This window comes from Anguilla anguilla, chromosome 8 (genome assembly GCF_013347855.1).
Source record: "Anguilla anguilla isolate fAngAng1 chromosome 8, fAngAng1.pri, whole genome shotgun sequence".
NCBI classification, from domain to species: Eukaryota; Metazoa; Chordata; class Actinopteri; order Anguilliformes; family Anguillidae; genus Anguilla; species Anguilla anguilla.
In genome coordinates, this window is record NC_049208.1 from 11,410,910 (window position 1) to 11,432,596 (window position 21,687).

At 41.2% G+C, this 21,687-nt stretch overlaps 1 protein-coding gene across 1 annotated transcript; it reads left to right on the forward strand.

The window, feature by feature from the left end:
* Positions 1–5,204: 5,204 nt before the first annotated feature.
* LOC118232901 (desmocollin-3-like) lies at positions 5,205–20,831 on the forward strand. Its single transcript, XM_035428140.1, has 16 exons — positions 5,205–5,853; positions 9,470–9,560; positions 10,079–10,272; positions 10,627–10,743; positions 11,782–11,937; positions 12,772–12,916; positions 13,493–13,647; positions 13,966–14,100; positions 14,345–14,530; positions 14,861–15,108; positions 15,876–16,018; positions 16,298–16,519; positions 17,112–17,333; positions 18,040–18,155; positions 18,436–18,774; positions 19,158–20,831. The coding sequence occupies exons 1-16, from the start codon at positions 5,767–5,769 to the stop codon at positions 19,353–19,355; spliced, it is 2,754 nt and encodes a 917-aa protein (XP_035284031.1). The 5' UTR covers positions 5,205–5,766; the 3' UTR covers positions 19,356–20,831.
* Positions 20,832–21,687: the final 856 nt, after the last annotated feature.

Here is a 21,687-nt window from a genome sequence, read left to right on the forward strand (position 1 = left end):
TTATTATTAATAATAATAATAATAATAATAATAATAATAATAATAATAATAATAATAAAAATAATGAAATTGTGTGATTATATAGGAGATCCATGGTGAATTTAAATTCTTACATAATTTTACTGCTGGAATACCTCAGATCCACATGCCAAAGCTGCTCTAGCCACTACACAAATGGTCCATACTGACCCCAGGTCATTTTACAGTAAAGTTTGCGCACTTCGCCAGCTCGCCCAAAGCTCTTTCATGTTGGTTGCCAATGGCAGTAAAATGCTCAGTGTTAAGCCAACTGATAGAATACATCCAACCCTGACAGAGTACACTCCTAAAGGGACTCATTTTCTGTTAGCTCAATGAACAATGAACACTAGACTGTGCTTCATTGTGCTGAGGTGAGGTGTATCTTTGATAAGTGTGAGTTTGTTTTGGGTGTGTCCGAGAACTTGTGAGGGTAGAGAGAGCGATGGGGGCATGTGCGGCCTGAGTCACCTGCGGCAGGGACCCACGCCTCATTACCGTAAAATAGACAGAGCGTCACAGTACTGTCACCGCTCCACGAACACCGCCCTAAATCCTCCTGTCATCCGCGTGCACACACAAACACCTGTCACTCACATTGCAACCGAAGCACTGTCCTCCGAGAGAACCAGGGAGAAAAACACAGATTCGCACGGGCTAACTCTCGCTCTCTCTCGCTCCCTGTCTCTGTCTCTCAGAGAAGTGGGCCGTTGCAAAGTTCAACATTTCCTGCGGGTGGATTCGTGGGAATCGCAACATCGCAGGAACTTCCTGCAGTGCCTATCAAAGGGCCATTCAGTCCCGTTGATTTGCAGAAAATAAATCATTAACTAATTTTATTCCACCAGGTAAGATACTTGGCAACACTCTCTCTCTCTCTGTGGCCCAGGAAGTCTGCAAAGCCTGGAGCCAAAGGTAGTGGTGCACGTACAGAGGACAAAAATGCTGATACAGAAAACTCATAGAAGACTTTCAGAAAAGAAAATAACAACACTGCCCCCAATTCACATAAACTGTAACACTTCAGTTATTAAAGAAAATATCCAGTATACATAATTTAACATATGACTGCATTATTACGGATATTTATCAGACCATGCAGACTTTATGCAACACAAAGCTATTTCAGGTATTCATTACTAAAATCAGACTGCACACCATAATGAGTAAGGTCTGGAGGAGGGATCTGAAGAAGGGGGAATGATATGCAGTAAACCAGAGACTTTTGGGATATTCACTCACAGAAATATTCAGATATACACACAACATTCCAATGATAGATTTAATACAAATCAGTTAGTTTAATGGGGAAAAAAATCTGGCTGGTTAAATTATTCCCAAGATGCAATGCACTTTGCACTTGAAAATAAGTAAAGTACATCTAAAAAGGCTTATTTATTCCCCCTCAAGATAAAACCCTTATCTTGGTTTAAACTCTGGTTTCTTTCTCATGCAAATTGTTTAGAACAGAACAAACATATCGCAAGGGTGTGAGCTCTGTGTTAGTTCTAGTCACTGAGTTGGCAGACAGCAAGTTTCACTCGCATTCTTCATTCCTCACTCACTCTCTCTCTCTCTGTCTCTCTCTCTCACTCACTCACTCTCTCTCTCTCTCTGTCTCTCTCTCTCACTCACTCTCTCTTTCTCTGAGTGCATTCTTGCATGGAGGCAAGAGAGCAAGAGATAATGTCGCTATGGCAACCGCCAACACAACTGAAACGTGAGTTTAGCTTCTGGGAAAAGGTCCTTGAAAGGCCCATTTTACTTAGGTGGAAGGCTTACAGTAATAAACAAATCAATGTCAGTCATAAAAAATCGGTTTTTCAAAAGTGGTTTAATGCATATGTGATTTATTACTGTCACACTAAATCTTTGTTTTGTTTTTTAGTTTCAGATAGTTGACACTAAAAAAACAGTTTGAAATATTGGGCAGTGTTCCTCAGACCTTCTATCTATGTTTTGTGATATTGATTTGCCACTGACAGTTAAACATATTTAAAATCTGTGATGTGTAATAAAAGCATATAAAAGGCTTAAGGTTATATCTGATTATATCAGATTATGTAAGGTTTTTTCTGAGTATGTTTTCCATTAACATCTCTTTCAGGTAACTTCAGTGGACCGCAACATTAAAATAATTCCACTGAATCACTTAAATGTTGCTTATAAATCATCTTATGTAAGATGAACTACTTGTACCTCTTTGAAGTGCAAGTAGTCACAAACAATGACTTAATTAGTCGATGCTGTGGTCTGTACCCGAGATTTCATTAGAGAGACTTTGGTATGTACTTTCATTAGGGCGTAGTTGCTGTAAGACTTTCACTTGTCCTTGGATTTCATGTGGAAGCAGTAGACAGCCCCAAATGTGAAATGTAAAGTTCTGCTCTAAGGAATTTGGTAGGGTATGGCTGAAAACCAGCTAAACATCACACCTTTATATCATCCACAGCGACACGCCCATAGGCTTGCCCAATATGGTTGAAAGATATATGACAACAGCGTTTATGTAATTCGAAAAGCAGATCGACATCACAAGTCACTGCCACGTAAGTAAAAAAAAACAGTCTGTTCTGCCCTCTCCTCTTTAAAGTTAAAGTTGAGAAATTGTGCCAGTTCTTAAAACAATGGTTACTCCCAAGGTTTTTTTGTTTTTTGATGATTCATTAAATATCTTGGCCAAAACCATGTGAGAATATTGTCAGTAGAATTCTACGTGTTCATTCACGCAGTCTCTACATAGTGAATACAGCCAATGCTCATTTCCTTCACAAATGGCTAATTGTGTGTAATGCTTCATATAGTATTTTACGACTGATTGTATGAAATAAATTTAAGTTGCAACATTTAAATATGAGCCATTTTGGGTGATAGCGTGCGCTAAAAACCTGAGCGAAGACAGGATTTGTAAACGACGCAGGATGTGCCAGATGTCGTGAGAAGCTTGAAGAGGGGTATTCACCGCTCAGGTTCACAGCTCACTCATCAGGAGGGCCAAGGAGATTTAAACTCCCCATCAACTGGCCTCCTCTCCTGAACCTGTTTCTGGTTTCTGTTATTTTCGCGATGGACTAATCAGTAGGCCTGTTACCCATCATCAGGTGATTCCCTTTTCGTTTAATCGAGTCTAAAGCTGAGGCATAAACCTTTGACCCCTTGGTGTACAGATGTTAACAAAAAAAAAAAAAAAAAAAAAAAGGATAATGAAGTTAAGACTAATCTCCTATCCCTGTTATTATCAAAGGGATATAATGTCTTCCGGTGTCTTTGCTAAAATTAAATAATTGAATGCCAAGTATGTAAATCTTATGGTTCCCTGTGGACAGTTATCATGCCTTACACTTCATATGAAGTTGTCAGCAGATGGGTTTGAAAAATAAAATAAAAAATCAAGGATTGCAAGAGTATGCTACTACAAACATAACATCAAATGAGCCTAAATATTATAGTGAATTACTGAACAAATAATGACTGAAAACGGTGTGTGAAAGCAGCAGAAGGTGATTTTCGTAATAATAAGGCAGGTGTTATTTTTCACAAATACAACACTATTAGTTTATGGTAGCACCTTAGCCTGGCTGCCGGACTTCAAAGTTGCCCACATATAGAGTTTCATAAAGTGACATAATTTTAATTGGACATTAATAATTTACAACTGGCCATGGCGTGCACCTACAGTATAGCCAATACATGCTAACAATGTTCAATGGACCAAACTGCTACGCCTCTTCATAAAACAAAATAAAAATAAAAGGTTCATCACCAAATCATGTTAGATTGAATATATGGGTATTTGTACAAGAAAAAGAAAAGAAAAGCCTTTCTGAAAGGAGGAACACTCATTGTTTGCGTGGCTTGGGTCTGACTTTCTCAGCCCCGTAGCTATAAAAGTGAAGAAGCTCTTGGCCTTATCAGCATTTTGAAAAGCTTGCCTGATCTCACTGCTCTGGCTTTGACCTCCCCCACGGCAACAGCCAGATGCATTCCTCACGGGTGAGAGCAGGGGTCATTGGTTTTCCACTGTATAGCATATAGTTGCTCACAGAAAATGTATCCATGGGGTTTTTCTCCTCCATACATATAAACATGATGTTTGTGGAATTTATGGCAAACTATCTTTAGGGGGCAAAAGGTAGCATCTAGTGAAATTTATTCCTGGATGTTGTAAAACACCTTTTGACCAAATATTTGCAGTTTTCAAACATGAAAAAAGACATTGACTGGGATTCTAATTAAATTCAAATGTTAAGTTTTTTTTTACATTCTCAAAGTTCACAGAAGAATGTTAATAGTTGAGCTGAGCTGACTTAACAGTAATTATTTTAATGGGTTTCACACAGTTCAAGGACCACCTAAATTAAAATCTGAGACAACAATTTTAAAAAAAGACGTAATAATGGAATTTATCAGATAAAGGCAATCACTGATTTTGTGATTATATCAACGAAGGCCACTGTCGTGTTTCCCGGGACTTTCTTTCCCCCACAACGTTCTACCCAGTGGTCTCAGTCAGAATGAATCAGAATGAATGGCTGTTTAGTCACAAGTGGGCGGAAGAAGGAGACGCTAACACTCTTCTGTTATTTAATTATATCTCCCGTTAAAATTATGTTCGAGTGGTTGTTGAATTTAACGTAGTGATTGCAGAAATAAAACAGGCTACAGGCAGAGCAATACTTTATTTATATCAAAAGTAGGGTAATTTATTTCCACCGCATGAAACGGTATAGCCATAATTGTATCCATTCGTGGTACGGTGTAATCATCTAGCTCCTTAGTAATCACAGTAAAGATCAACTGAATAAGCAAGAGTATAAAGCATAGCCTATTTCTATTCACGTAAGTGCAGTATTTTCACATATGGGCATATATTTGTGTCGACGAAATAAAACGGGCGTAAAAACAAATCCCCTTTCATTTTTATATTGTGTAGAGTGCAGAATGCTCGTTTTTATTGTCTGGATTAGGATACTGACCACTAACCCTGGGAGAAAGTAAAAGCGATTGCATATCCAACGATGTTCCGAACGCTTTGTTTAGGAAAAGACACTACACGGTAGCCTATAAATAATTTCAGAGTGCTTCGTGCTCTCAAATGCGCGCATTATGGAGATGTTCATTGCCACTCGGATTACCTTGACCGGACCTTATTGTATTTACAAAGAGCCTTTTGTTTCAGAAACGCTTCCTTATCAGAGAACAATAGTCACATTCTACACGCAATGCTCTGACTTGAGGAGAAGACTTAGGGGAAAATGACAGTTTATGTAGGCTATTTTGAACAAGAGGAACAGCGAATCGTGATAAATTGTGTAGTGGGGATGCTGACTTTTACACGAACACTGTAAACCAACAACCAACTCAGAAGCTTGATGAGGGAACAGCGAATCGTGATACATTGTGTAGTGGGAATGCTGACTTCTACACGTACACTGCAAACCAACAATGAACTTGGAAGCTTGATGAGGGAGGGAGGAGTCCGGGTGGTGTGGGGACGCGTGCTGTGAGTCATCTACGATCCAGACAGGTAGACACCTGCTTCCGCTCCACAAGCCCTACCCAGGTGTCAATTAAAAAAAAAAAAAAAAACAACAATAACGACTGCCATTACACAGACTAGAAAGAGATTATGGTAACCAGTGAAAACCGAAAGACTACGCCTTTTCTCACGCAAAGTTTACGCCCTTTCTCGCTGTCCAACCTATAGCTCCGCAACTTCTGCCTATTCATCATTTCAGGGTGGCCATTATGGCGAGGGCACCTGTTCGTTTTTGGTCAAGTACGACTTGCAAAATGACTTACTACTTCTCTGGCATCATCTTCGTTTTTTTAACGGTGAGTCACTTCTTTTATCTCGATATTTTTATTATGGTAATTTTTGATATGTTGGAATATGGGGATTCTATAAGTTCTAAATTCAGTGAGATAATACAAATCGTCGCTGGACGATTTATCATATGATCATATAATCATATAATTATAAATCGTCCAGCGATCCGGAAAGTTAATTCTGTATGCTGCTCAAACATGTCGCAGGAAGAACTACGCCGGTGACTTCAGAGTGTTTTTTTTCCTCACGTGTTTGCCCGTTAAACGTATTGTTTTGAGTCTAACTGGGAAACAATAGGGTCGTGAATCGTTTCAGATAATCCAAGTAATATAGAAATATTAGTTTTAATATGGCACAAGCAAAACATAGTTTAACCAAAATTCAGAAAATTCAGCCAATATTTATTTGGGGACATGTCAATCAAAAACGGAGAGTCAAGTAATTTATCTTCCTTTCCCTGATACCTATCACGAGTAGCTGTATACTTCAATAGGTCCAGGACATTAGTATTACAAATAAAGTGTTTTCCCCCGACAAATGCAGATTATTGAGTTTATCATGACGAATCTGTGCACAAAAAGCAAACACTTGCATTTAATCATGAGTATTAGTTGTTTATTGAATCCTGGCTTTTGATAATTCTCAAACTATAGTCCACAGGGCTCTCATGCTCCAAATAGATTTTTTTTCTTTCTTTTACAAAAGTAGTAATCAGAAGTTGACTCAAAATGAGTCGAGCTTTGTGTTTTTAGCGATCAGGTAGTCTTCTTCAATGTAGATTTTGAAAATGTAAATGTTAAATGTGGTCCATGGTATGCTGCATATCCACTTAATATTAACCCAATTGTTCTTTAAAGCACTTGTCGGAACTTTCGCACTAATTAGAGTGATATTGTGTCAAAAGGCTGACAAACGGCACATCTGCAAAGAGTACTGAGATACTGAAGCCAGGAATGTCCTCATCCTGGATTGATAGCCACTTCAGGGCAGATTAGTCAACAAGAAGCAGTTCTGACAACTCCAACTCATGAATAATTGTGGAGGAATGCCCTTCAAATATAATTCCTTATTCAGTAAGTTACTTTACTACAGGACCGTGTAGCCCAAAGTGCTTTACAAGTTAGCTCAAAAACTGTGCGACTAGCCTACACAAAGCATCTCAGGTGCCAGGGAGACATCACATCATGGTAACCAGGTCAGCAAGATGGCCACCTCAGTATAGCAGTAAATAATTTAATACAGCTATAGAGATCTATGCTTAGTTTGCCGTCTGAGCTATATAATTTGTGTGACAACATACAACCAGATGCTACACGCTTCTGTTATTTGTTCATAGTGTAGAAAAATGCTTGTGTGTTCAACTGGCCAGATGGTTCACCCAACGTGAACTCATATTCCTGTGACTGTGTACACATGCCTACCTGTTCAGCACACTTCACTAAGTGGAACATGGTGACCTAGAGTGACACATAAATACTTAATTAAAAAAAATATTATAAATAAACTCCCAAAAAGATATAGAGTATCATTGCTTGAAGGACATTTTGAAGGTTATTTTTTCCAGCCGTATTCACGCACCATGTGCATTGCTGCTACCTCCGCTATCAATTCAGGAGAGAGCAAAAAAAAAAAAAAAAGGCGGCGTTCTCCTCCCAAATATAATTTTGAGCTGCTGCTTCTGCCGTACACAAGTTGAACTTGCACAGGCATGAGTCAAAGACAGAAAATCCATGTGAAACTTGAAGCTTTTACCCCTCCCTGGGTGTCACTATGGATAATTACGCCTTGCCCTTCAGTGCTGCCAGATGCTGTTGCTGCTGGCACTGTCTGGTTTCGACGCCGGGCCGCAAGATCCCTCAGAACACTGGGATCAGTGCCTTGACATGATGCGTCACCCATCAGCCCAGTTCACTAATTCACTAGTTCACCTAATTGCTTTTTTTTTTTTTCTTTAATTGAAATTGCTCTTGCAAGGTGCCTTCATTCCAGCACTAGACTAGACTCAGACTACCAACGTTTTGACCCTCAAGTCTTCAGCTTGTCTTGGAAGGAAATAGTCTATGGTGAATTTTGGTCGGTACTTCAAAAAGTGATGCGTTGTTTATTCATGAAGCATGGAGAGAGTACACATGGCCGGTCTCTGCGATTCTCTTGTGTAGCAAAGGTTTTCTGTCTTCCTTTGTAGTTCAAGTTTAGGTCACAAACAGGTCTCTTTCTTTTTTTCCTGCAAGTTAGAATTTCCCATAGCTGTTACATATGGCATAAACCACGCTTTAAAGACCTTTCTTTATCAGCCTTGACACACTCATCCTGTGGCCAATTAAGCTTATTCTTGCAAGCTGCATCAGCTTATTCAAGGCCAGCATGAATTCTAGCATTTTCTAGCATCTATCCCTTACCTGACCTCCACAGTTAGGTCATGTATACCTGACCTGATGAAGATCTGACGGTCGAAACGTTGTTTGTTATATAGTCCAGTAAATGGGAGCAATAAAGAGCAGTGTCTTTTTTCTTAAGGGTTTTTCTGTCTGTTTTTCTACCGAAAGACTGGGATGTGCACATGTTTTTTCTACATTGGTACTAACTAGATTTCTGCCTAATCAAACAAATAAGTATACAAGCAATACATAGTTAAAGATGCTAGATGCAGGTGCAGAGCTAGGGGAAAAGCACTGTGCAAAAAGACTAAATCCAGACTTGTGCAAAAGTCAGATGTATGCAAAAGAGAATTGATTTATTGAGACAGTTGACCTTTCTGGTTAAGCAAAGGTTGAATGACAAAGAAATGTATAAGACTGTGTGTAAAGCCATGTAGAACTGAACAGCTGTTCTCATGTCTACCTGTTGTTATGCAGGTGTGGGCTTGGGTAGTACTTTGAAGGGGCGACCTCCTGTGAAATCTAATTTCATGCTGGAAGTGGTGCTGGGCGGGCCAGTAGGGAGCGCTCTTCTCTCTGCCTTTTGTTCAGTTGAGAATTGCCCATTACTGTAAACCCACGTCCTGACTCACCATGGCCATTGAAAAAGGAATGCTGTTCTGGGAAAATTTCCATTTGCTCGGCCAGCGAATCGTACACCTGCATGTAGGACTCAGTGTATCTGATTTGCTGCACAATGGCTTTGCATTTCCTACCCGATTTGACTCTCTGAGTCATCACAAAAAGAGAATTTGGTTCTCAGCTGAAAGGCAAGGCAAACCATTAATGCTGTACGGTATGTTTCTGTTATGACTGGAGAGGTGACACACCTGTTGCATGTCATGTCACTTGCTGCCTGTGGACATATCACACTGTATGCCTATTTGCTGTTAATGACATCAGAACTGGAGCATGAGAACATAAGAAAAAGTAATGACGAGAACAATAAACATTAAAACAAAAAGGATAAAAATAAGTAAAAGTTAATAGTCAAACAAATAAATAGTCAAGTAAAAGATATAAAACTACAGTATATCCAGTACTGTGTCACAAACAATAATTTATGTTTATGATAGTGCAATGTCCTGCTCATGAAGGAGTTTTGTAGGTCTGATGAAAGACCTTTCATAGAAAGTGTTAAGCAGAAGTCCATGTCATCATTACTGTTTATGAGATGACAGTGTTCTCCCTTTTTTTACTCAAGGTATTCTTCCAGTCTGTGGAACCTTGCCTTCCTCGGTCCATACAGGCATCGGTTCCCCGGGTTGTGATGGTCGGACATGTCATTTCAAGAGGTAAGGCTGATTCACGTACATTGGGTTTCAGCATTGTCACCTGTTCGTTGCACAAGTTGATTGTGTGTCAAGATTCTTATGTGATTATGTGTCTTGTGATTATGTGTCACGCTTTCACTTTTTCCCCTGATGAGCCACAATGTGTGCACATTTGCACTTTCACTCAGTAGACGATCAGATAATTCAAGCAGTTGATTAACCCGTTCAGTCGCTTCACCTGGTTTCTGGGTTCTGAATTAGTTGCTTTTTAAATGAAAAATGAAATGAATGAAAACCAACATTCTGTGGCTGTCTACAGATGAGAGTAAACACTGCTAGTGGACGCAATGCTCTGTATTGACTGGAAGCTTTTCTTCAAAGGCCATTGCGCTCGCTCTAGTCCGCATTTAATGCCATGTTTTAAAGCGTGGTACTCAGTGCATGCGAACTGAAAGAGAAACGAAACTGGATGCAGATTAGCACCGTGTTGGAAATTCCCCGGGCTGGAGTCCCCTCACTGTCTTTTCCCACTCGCTCAGTTAACCTGGACGGGTGTGGCACCGCAAGGCTGACCTCCGACGACCCGAGGTTCTCCATCCAGACGGACGGCAGCGTCGTCGCCCGCCAGTTCATTAGAGTTCCGCCGGAAGGCAGGAGGTTCTCCGTATGGTTCCAGGATCAAAATGGCCTCCGAAGGAAAATGGCCGTAGACCTGTCTCCGAGAGCTCGGGAGGTAAGAATGAGGAAATGCAGAAAAATAGTTATTTGATGCTGTCGTAAGTATAATGGCAGCTAGGTTGGCTGGTTGTACACAGTAAAATGATCAGTGTTAAATAAACTCCTACTGGACTCATATGTCCTTGAATAAACACTGGACATTTTACTATGTAGTGCCTTGTACTATACTATAGCAACAGTACATATGAGCCAGTAAATAAATTCATAATGCTATCACCATTGTACACTTTATCTTGAATCATTTAGCAGTTAATTTTGTGATTTAAAAAAATTTCCAATTTAAAATAACAAAAGAATCAAACTGAAGGGGGGGGGGGAATGGCGATTTAATTTGCAATGTTGTTCTTAGGTTGGACTGAGGGAGCAGAGGAGTGGATCACACAGACGGTTTAAGAGACGCTGGAGCCCCCCGCCCTTCATCATACCAGAAAACGATAGGCCTCCTTTTCCAAAAGATCTAGACTTGGTAATCCACATTTATTTATTTATTCAAAATTTATTCAAACATTTACTTCACTGCGATGGCACATGAAATTCTACACACTGATGTTCAGTGTAAAGGTGCCAGATTGTAGCTAAGCAGCTAGCTTCCAGCTATATAAGAAAGAGTAAAATATGGATAAGAAAACCGTGATGTAACCTTACTCATAAAAACAAACAAACAAACAAAAAATGCAGTACCCCACTAATCACTGGCTACCTTGGTGACAACCAACATAACAGTGCCATCATGATTGGTGGGTACTTTCTGACTACATCCTGGCAATTTCCACAGGGATTACAGAAGTATATCCAGAATTTACCAATGTCTGCAATGTTCTATTGATTGTTAACTGGCATGCACCGTGATTAGTGGAGCTCATCCCTGACAACATGGCTGTTTTGGCCTATTACCCTATTACCCTGCTGTAGTCCCTGGGCAGGCCAGAACAAACGACGATGTCACAGTTGTCTTTGTATTGTCTGTTGCCTAGCAGCAGCATGAGCACAGAGCTCAGAAACTTCCGGTTTGTTTGATGGTGTGGCAGGCTAGAACATAGAAAAATAATCCACAATCAGCAATTCAATAAACTAACAACTGCAACTAAAAAACATTTAATTAAACATTTTAATTAAACTATCTCAACAATTCAAATATACAAAAAACTTTATAGTTTAAGCTATGTTTAATATGTGAGAAAAGAGAAAGTGCTAAATGAGACTACAGTATGTTAAAACCGCCCACCCAAATAATGGCACAGCGATCTGTCAAGTTTTGGGTTTATTAATAAGTGTGTGAGAGCTGTAGGTAATGATAATTCTGTTGAAACATCGTCTTGTAGCTTTTCAGTGTCACTGGCTTCTGTTTATTTGACTTAAGAATTTGTATCCTTGAGTTTCAACTCGCTTTAATGATACACAATCAACAACAAAGTATTGAGTGTTCAGCATAGGAACAACATCAACGTTTGTTACTTTTCCACTGACTCACGTGTCATTTAAAGTTGTTCTTTGTTTGAAACAGATTGGATCAGATACCTCCCAAAATTACTCGTTGTATTACGTGATCTCCGGGCCAGGGGTGACGGAGTACCCAGAAGGTGTGTTCTCCGTGGTTAGGCTGACAGGAATGCTGAAAGTTCACAAGCCTGTCGACCGGGAACAATTTCCTGTATTCAAGGTAAGTGTACACATTTCCCAGATGGATACATGTCACTGATATATACTCAAGCTTTTTTTAGCTTGTGATTATGTAACAGACTTCCATCTAGACGCTGAAATTAATTTGACTCAAAATGTTCTGTCCCTTTGGGTAGTATATTGCACTGATTTGTCATTTAGATCCACGGTCAGCCAAGTGAAAGTGTGCTTGTTCTTACCTTTTGGTGACAAATTTGCTTTCTTACACAGGGACCATTGATGTCAAGCATACTGTACACCATGGCTTGTTAAATACTCAAACAGATATAACAGTTTCAATAGCAGTTATAACAGTTACAACAGTGCACGAAACCAATAGCTAAAGTTGAATATATTGATAAAAAAAAATTTTTTATCAGTGGAATAGGCCAAAACTTAGGCTAATCAAAATCAACACTATCAAAATTAAAGAGCACAGTTGAGCTCAGGAATCACAAATATATATACAGGTTCAAGTGGCTGGCTACTGTCTATGTTGGATTAAACAAGTATTCTAAAATAATCCATTGGATTTATTATATATTGAGCATCTATAAATGCAATGCATTCTAATGTGTTACTGTTACATTACAGTGGCCTTTCAATGTGTTTCAGTTAAGATTATCAGCAGTCTGCTGGACTTTTACTGGTATTTAAAGTGTTAAAGTATTCAAACTAATCACGTGACAGGTCTGGCGGTGGCAGCACTGTGTCAGCTAACAGGCCTGCTCTGCCCAGCGGTCTGTGTAAATGGTGTAAACGGCTGGCGCAGTGCTGGTCAGGTATGAAACGGCGCGCGAGTGCTGACTCCGGGCGTGCGTTTATTTCCCAACAGTTCAAAGCCAGGGCGATAAACCAGCAGACCAACGTCGACACGGACGAGCCTCTCATCGTGACCGTGAACGTGCAGGACGTGAACGACAACGCACCCCAGTTCTCGGGACCGCTGCAGTTCGCCGTTCCGGAGAAGAGCCCGGGAGGTAAAGGCCTCTTCAGCGGCGTTTTTTTTTTTTAAAGCCTTCATTTTGTTTTCTTTTGAATGTAAAGTGTTCATTGAACCACAAGAAAGATTTCCTTTTGACGTAAGACATGTCGTTTATGAATACTCTATGGAGTGTTCTGGAGGCTGTATGATCGTGATAACAGTTTGGGCCCAGGAAGAGATGATGCTAACGCTAAACAAACGAAACGTCTATTTGTGCACATGCAGGGTTGATATAAACATATCTAAATTGTCTTTTGTTTGTACTCCAATTAACTGGTCTGCACTTGCAGCATGTGCACCATTTTCTAAAGAAAAAAATAAAAAATAAAATAAATAAATAAAAAGAATCTGGTCCCCAGGAAGAAATAGTTGAAGATCCCTGCAGAGTTTTCAAGTGTGTTTAACCGGATGTTATGAGTATGAGACGTTGTGGATTCGCGGTAGACAGAGACCACTCTGACTGGCTGCATCGCTGCATCCACAAGCCCCTCCCCATCACTGGCGCATTTGAGCATTCCGAAATGACATCAGCAAGCCCGTTTATTCTCACGCCGCTGGTCCCCCACTACAGGCACAGAAATTGGAACGGTGCTTGCCACGGACGCAGATGATCCTGAGACGGATCACACTAAGATCAGGTACACCCTTCTCTCTGGAACTGACCTGTTCAACATAAACCCTACCTCTGGACTGATCACCACAAGGACTGCCACCCTGGACAGAGAGGTCAGTGTTGCTGTTCTGGGATATTTTGCATTTATTTCTTTATCGATTGATTGGTTATTTGATTTATTGGTTGATTGATTGAGCATTTAATTACACAAGGGCAGTGTTACCGAATGCAAATGAGAAACGTGCAAGTTTAACCCTTTAAGTGGATTCCTGTCAACACTCATTCTCATGACACAGGCCTCTGCTCCCATTTGAGTTCTCCCCTTATTCAACAGCTGCTTATTTCATTTAAAAAAAAGAGACCAGAACTACAGAACCTCAGATGGGCATCCATTTTGACAGATCCATGCCTTTGTGCGTTTTGTCTTTCAGACGAAGGACACACACCTCGTTACCGTGGAAATAAAAGACAAGAACGGTGATATCACAGGCCTCGCCACTACCGGGACCGCCACCATTTCGCTGAAGGACATAAACGACAACCCTCCCACATTCAAGAGTCAAGTTGTGAGTCACGGTTATTTTCACAGAAAGCGCCAACAGTGAACACTGATTGTCGGGTCAATAGATATTTATGATTCACTGTTTGTTGAATGTGTAACATATTCTTTGGTGTAACGATACTGAAAAGCTTTGATATTATGTGAGAATATTTCATGTAATCTAATTTCAATCTTTTTTTTTTTTTCACTGAAATGTACACCTACAAGATAACAGCAGTATCTAATGATTCCTGCATTTGACATTTCAGCACAGTGCAAAAGTAAAGGAAAACGAAGGCGGTGCCTTGATTCTCCGAATTCCAGTGGAGGACAAAGATTTGGAGAAAACGCCCAACTGGAAGGCTGTGTTCAAGATCGTAAATGGCAATGAAAATGGCAATTTTAGGATTGAAACAGACCCTGTAACTAACGAAGGTCTTTTATATGTTGCCAAGGTGAGGTACAAAGGTTAGCATAGCTAACAAATAGACACACCCATGAATCAGAGCTGTAGCTGGATAAACAAACACAATACAATAAATGCGCACACTTATCACAATCACAATTATTAAATGCTGCAGTTAATTTTTTTAAATATTTGTAGAGAATTTAAACATTTGTTTTTTTGAATCAAAATGTGTGGTACTGCATATATACATACAGTGTGTGTATATATATATATGTGTGTGTAATATTAATAATAAACTTTGTTCCATGGTGTTGTACTATAAAAATGATTCAGCACCTAATTGCATGAGTAACCCCTCTTCCCCTATGACCCCCAGCCGTTGGACTATGAGAAGAACAAGCAGGTGACGCTGAAGGTGAGGGCCGAGAACGAGGCTCCGCTTGCAGGGACCACGGACACCTGGGCCACCGCCCCGGTGGATGTGACTGTAGAGGACGTGGACGAGGGCCCGGAGTTCGTCCCGCCGGTCCTGGTCCGATGGATCAAAGAGAACGTCGCCAACGGCACGGTCATCGGCACCTACACGGCAATCGACCCGGAGACCAGCAGCAGCGCAGGCATGAGGTAAGCTTCTCCTCGGCCAATCAAAAGATCCCAAGCCCAATCATCAGACTGCTGTTGAATTGGAAATTCCTGGATTATCCGAACACATCATCACCGTCTGACCCTCCTATTATTAAATGGTATTAACACGTCTTATTAGAAGCATACATGTATAAAATCCCTTGATGTAGTGTGACCATTACATGCAGAATCTTCAGAATCACAAATATGGAAATCAATAAAATCAGTGTTTCTCTGTGTCCCCTCTTACAAGAAAGGAAACTAAAAAGTCAGATTTTTCATCCGACTTCACAAGCAGTTTCTCTTGCATTTGGTCTACAACACATTTTGCCATTCTCTGCGAGTGTTTACTAGAGCATTACAAGTTTTTTGTCCCAAACCCAAAATCACACAGCAAAATGTCCTCTGCAAAATCAACACTTAAGACTCTAATACAGAACATGTGGTCCCTCTTAGACTCACACAGTGTAAACTGTAGAGCTGATTTAACACTGCAAGTTCTGGTGTATGAGTGTTTCCTTTGCAGTAATTAACCACGCATATGGCAGGATAAGCAAACCAAACAAAGTACAATAAAACAAAATAAAAACACAATAAAATAAATTAAACATGCCGCTGCTTTAATATCTTAAACTTATTTTCTTAAGAGACATGCTTATAAGCTGAAACATTAAACGCCCCAGGTGTTCTAAATGAAGAAATGGTACTCGGCCAGCTGAGAGAGATCCTGTTTCAGAGCTTTAAATTTATGTTTGTCTAACTTTCAGGTACGAGAAGGTATCGGATCCAGCCTCGTGGATCACGGTGGATGGAAAAACCGGAGATCTGAAGATCGCTAACACGGTGGACAGGGAGTCGGAATTTGTGCAGAACGGCATGTACAACATCACCGTCAAAGCCATCGACGCCAGTAAGTCGCTGAGTGGCGTTCGACTGACGTGCCATATTATCTCTCCTGGTTGATCATTCCCGCGTGTCTCGATCTAGTTTCAGCTTTGATGTCATTATGCAACTTTGATTTTTAGCCAATGATGTCCTGTCATATTGGGCGGTGATATATAGGTTTCCAGCTTGAGAAAAACCACGCATCCTTGGTATCTCGGTTACCCATATACCCATTACCCTGTAGATTGGCGCGTGTGTGTTTCTTTAAGGGTCAGTAAAGAGAGTGTTTTGTTAATGGCTTCAGGCTCCAAGTCGGGCACGGGGACGGTGATCATCCACGTGCAGGACGAGAACGACAACGTGCCCAAGCCCGTGGGGCCCGAGCTGCTGATCTGCGAGAAGAAAGGGCAGCTGGGCTCCGTGCTGGTCGCAGCCGAAGACAAGGACCAGAAACCGTTCTCCGACCCCTTCACCTTTAACCTACCAGAGGGGAATGATGGGAAATGGACAATAACAAGAGTAGATGGTATGAGCCTATTTTCAAGAGGGCGGGAGGTTGAAATCTGGCAAGGGTCATGTTTCTAACATTTATTGTTGTCCTTTGTTGTGCCGAAACACACATACTGCTACTGGTGGTACACAGAAAATAGTTGTCCTTTTTTCCTATGGTTTCCCTTGTAAAGGATTACTATGACAAGAAAGGTATTCGTGATTCAGTTATGACAACGCTTTTCAGTTCAGCTCGTCAAGTTCATCGACATTTAAAAAGCCAATACACTGGGAAAGTGGTTTACTGCCCAACGCAGTGATGACCAATGTGAGAGTATAGTATAAACAGTTAATATGAGGTTAAAATGCAGACTGTCCTCCTTAATTTGATATATACACTTTTAATCTGAAGAATACATTCAATTGTTAAATGCTTAAGATACTGAAGATGGAAAAAAATCTTGATTAAGAATGAATTTTTACTGATATTTGGCTAAAAATAAGATGTGATGATCTTCACTGAAATAATTCTCACAAGCTGATTGGCTAATGGCTGACTAGCTTACGGGCATACTGTTCTGAGGCCCAACGGTACTGAAGGACGCTGACTGGACGCCGTCGCTTTGCAGGCAAGTCGGCGATGCTCCAGCAGGCCAAGGAGCTCCCCACGGGCAATTACAAGGTTCCCGTGGTGATCAAGGACCAGCAGAGCTCGGGGGGCGTGCAGACGGTCACCGTCCGGGTCTGCCAGTGCGTCAATGGGAAGTGCCCCGACCCCCTGAAGTCGTCGGCGCTGGGCGTGTGGGGCATCCTCGCCCTGCTCTTCGGCCTGGCACTGCTGCTGCTGCTCGGTGAGCGATGTCCGACACCACCGCAGTCCTACACCACCCGCAGTCCTACACCACCCGCAGTCCTACACCACCGCAGTCCTACACCACCGCAGTCCTACACCACCGCAAACCGACACCACCGCAGTCCTACACCACCGCAAACCGACACCACCGCAGTCCTACACCACCGCAGTCCTACACCACCGCAGTCCTACACCACCGCAGTCCTACACCACCGCAGTCCTACACCACCGCAGTCCTACACCACCCGCAGTCCTACACCACCGCAGCGGCTCAAAACGCCGCAGAGTAGCCGACACTTGTGGCACAGAGAATCACGCCGAAGTGACGTTCTGATGGGTCTCAGAATAATTCCCTTTTTATTTATTTTATTAATTCAAAAAAAAAAAATCTAAACTGAATAAAATAGTTATTAGCAGTTTTGTTTTGGTATAAATTATGGTAGCGATTGCACATAATGATCTCTAAAACTAAAACTACTCTCATCGGTCGGCAAAGATGACAACACCAACCTTGTGGATTCAAGCAGAGTGTTTAATAAATTTACCCCGGGGCAGGGTGGAGCATTCTTTTGGAAAGGTCCGGACAAAGTTCACATTGAAAAGGCACAAGGCACAGCGACTGTTCGCGGCGCGGCGGACGAGTGGAGTTTAGCTGAAATAAATGTCTTTTTTTCCTTTTTGTCCCCTCGTCTGTGGCGGTAAAGCCGTGTGCTGCGCGATGCGATGCTCGAATAAAGCGGAGAAGTTTGAGATGGTGGACGGCATGGATGGCGGTGGAATGCTGCTCACGTCCAACACCGAGGCCCCTGGAGATGCGGTGGTAAGGCCCGCCATTTTAATCACCCCTCAAATAAACACCGTCAACATCGCCATGGAAACCTTTACACGGCCCTTTTATTTGATTACGATGAAATCCATAATATATGGTACTGTAATTATAACATTTTGACACTGTATAATGATAGCGCAAAAGAGTTGTGATCGGTTTGATCTGTTTTTTCTGTTAAAATAGCTCATTCATCGCTGTGCGTTTAAACTTGTCACAGCAAGACGAAAGTATGTTATTCATTCGATTTCTTCGTTTATTTTTTTCCCTCTAGATGCCTGATGTCATGCCAATGCCCGCGTCTGCCAACGACCAATCAGTCAAGGGCTCCTTAATGGGGGGCAGTCATGCGGAACTGGGCGGCTTTTCTGGCACTGGCATACAGTTACCGTACAGCCCTGAAGAGTACGGGCCTATATTGACGTATCCCGGGCATATTGAAAAAAACGTAATGACAGAGAACCGCAATTCGTTCGGCAGAAGCATCTACAGAGCCGGCGGCTCCTCCTCTCATCTCGTTGACGGGCACGGGCACGGGCAAGGGCACGGGCACAACTTCATGGACCCATCCTCTCTGAACACATGGAACACGAACGGCATGACCATACGTCAGGTAAAGCTGTTTCACCTTCTGATTGGTCGCCTTTGTTGATAATTGCTGTCAGGGGGAACTGTCCAGTGTACTGTATCTAATCGGGTTTGCTGAGCTGTTAACCTGTCATTGCTTTCAGAGCAGGGATCTCAGAGTCATGTAGGGTCACCAAGTTTCAACTTTCAACAGTGCTTCGTTTAAGTCACTCATGAAGTCACAGAGGTGTCACCAGCCACATAATCTGGAGTTAAACTTGCAAACACTGTGGCCCTCCAGGACCAGAGTTAAATCTACAGACGGTCCCCCAGGACTAGAGTTTCAGAGTCTTGCCTTAGAGGGTATTAATGTATTCATGGCAGGCTTGCTAATAACCAAGGTCACGTGACTCCCGCTGAATTTTACAGAAGCTGAACTTCTTCCAAACTCAAGAGGAGGGGCGCTACGCTGACGACCTGCTCCACTCATACGGGTTCGAGGGGGAGGGCTCCCCCGCTGGCTCGGTGGGGTGCTGCAGTGAGCAGGGGGGCGAGGAAGGTCTGGAGTTCCTCGACAACCTGGGACCCAAATTCAGAAACCTGGCGGAGGTCTGCCGCAAGAAATGAGAGGGGCCTCTTACAGTCCCAGATGGAGATCGCTAGAGCGCGTTTTTCAAAGGGGAGCTCCACCCAGAAATCACGGTTTACTACTGTATGTTGAGTCTTACCCCAGATCACTTGTTGTGACCTGTATTTCATGTTTCAAAGCCAAATCGTTCACCTTTGTCTGCAAAAGACCGTTTGAAGTAATGAAGCCACTTAGCACATCCTTCTCTTATCCCTGAAGTTAAGGGAGACACTCTTTTGACTTTGCGGATACTGTATATTGGTGACAAATCTGTCGTTTTTTCAGTTTTTCTGAAGTTACAATCACAATATTCAAGTATGAAGGTTTGGAGTCTTTTTTTTTTTGGTTTCACCTGAAGCTACAGCCTCCACTAAATCCTCTGAATGCTTTCTACAATGGTGGAAAGAAAAGGTGTCATCACCCAGGCAACATCACTGTGTGGGGAGGACTTATGTTCATGATCTTTATTGTGGGCTAAAGTATTACTTTTTATGTCACACATTAGAAATGAGACAGGTTATTTATTCGTGAGGTAAGAACCAGCATGTTCAAAAATGTTTTTCTTTTTTTTTTTTTTGGCTTGAGTTCACCTTAAAAGCCAAAGGGTATGGGGTAGAGACCTTGGCTTGAACTAAATGGTTCTTTTGGCACTGATGGGGAATGGTGGTGCACAAGCACTAGAAAGTAACATTCATGGCAGTTTTTGATTTCATTTTTTTAAATTTTAGAATCTACATTTATATTGAAATTGCAATGTGTGTGTTGCTGTGTGTTGTTTTGAATGCACTAAGGTGTAAGAATGTTTGTGGCTGTTTCTAAAATTTGCAATGAGTTAATTTTCTAATTATTTGTGAAGATCAGTGAACAAAGCACTGGACTTTCCCATTTTCCACTGGGCAATTAAGAAAATGGATGTAGCTAATTGAGTTTTTAGTTAGTTTTAAATTGTGATCATGTGACATCACAAGAAAACAATTATTGTTTTTTATGTAGAAGGTTCCAGCCAGGGTATTAAGGCAGTATTACTTTTCTGTCTTATCCTGTTCATTTTTTTAAGTACAAGATGCATAAACATATTAGTAAATAAATAAAGCATACAAAGACCCTGTTTTAAAGGGAATTAGAATGACAGAACCATTAAACTGTCAAAAGCTCTCCGCATTGAATGCAACGATCCTTACATGTGTATGTGCACTAAAACTGCCTGTTTTTTGTTTTTGTTATACATCAAGTTTCTGAGATCGTACAGTATCCACCGTTGTAAATACAATGAAGATATTTTGAAATAGTGGGGTTGGATGAGGTTACGAGGAACAGCATGTCAGTAATTATGTGGAATTTCAAAAGTGCTGACATTATAAAACACTCACAGATACCAGACACACCAAGGACTTTAACCTGTTCTTTTTTTAACATCTTACCTATTTATAATGTCTGGTTAAAATTGATTTATTAAAATGAATTTGTTTTTCAGATTTCTGACTTCTGAGAGATTTGTTCATTGTTCTTCTCTTCTCATAATATTAATTTAGCTGTTGCCTTAGAATCACTTATAAACAAGCATACAACTTACTGAAAACCCAGTAACTGTAAATGTAATTTTCAGTAATAGTATTTGGTTGTATAATTTGTTTTCAAGAGACCACAGATGCTTGCTGAGAGAGTGAGGGAGAGAAAGAAAGAGTAATAGAACAGTAAGAGAGAACAAAGAAGAGAAGGAATATGGGTGTGTATGTAGGTGTGTATGTGAGAGACAGAGAGGGAAAGAAAAAGAGGGTGTGTGTGTGAGAGAGACAAAGAAAGACTAATAAAAAAAAGTAAGAGAAGGAGGAGACAAAGAAGAGGGAATGTATGTGTGTGTGTGTGTGTGTGTGTCAGAGAGAGAGAGAGAGAGAGAGGGAGAGAAAGAAGTGAATCAGAACAATAAATCAGTCAAGGGAAAAAAAAAGAAAGAATACAAAACAAATGGCAGTAGCATATCCAACTCTGTCATCTTTTAAAGGCGTGGCAGCGTAACAGCTTGGCTTGTGAACTACGCTACACCCCAGCACAACAGCCAGGTACATGATTAACAGGGTGTGGTGCACTGTGAGCAAATGCTTGCACAATAAAGTAAGCTCATAACATTAAAAAAAAAAAACCAGGCAATAGAATACTTTCCCCGGCGAGGTATCAACTGCACCACCTGCTGGAATGGAAGCTAACTGACCCAACGCCTAACGTCCATATCACAAACTACTATTCCTGCCTGCGCCTTGCTCACGTCGACAAATACATTTATTTTACATCTTTATTTACCTTATTAACAGCTTATTTGTAACACGAGGGAGC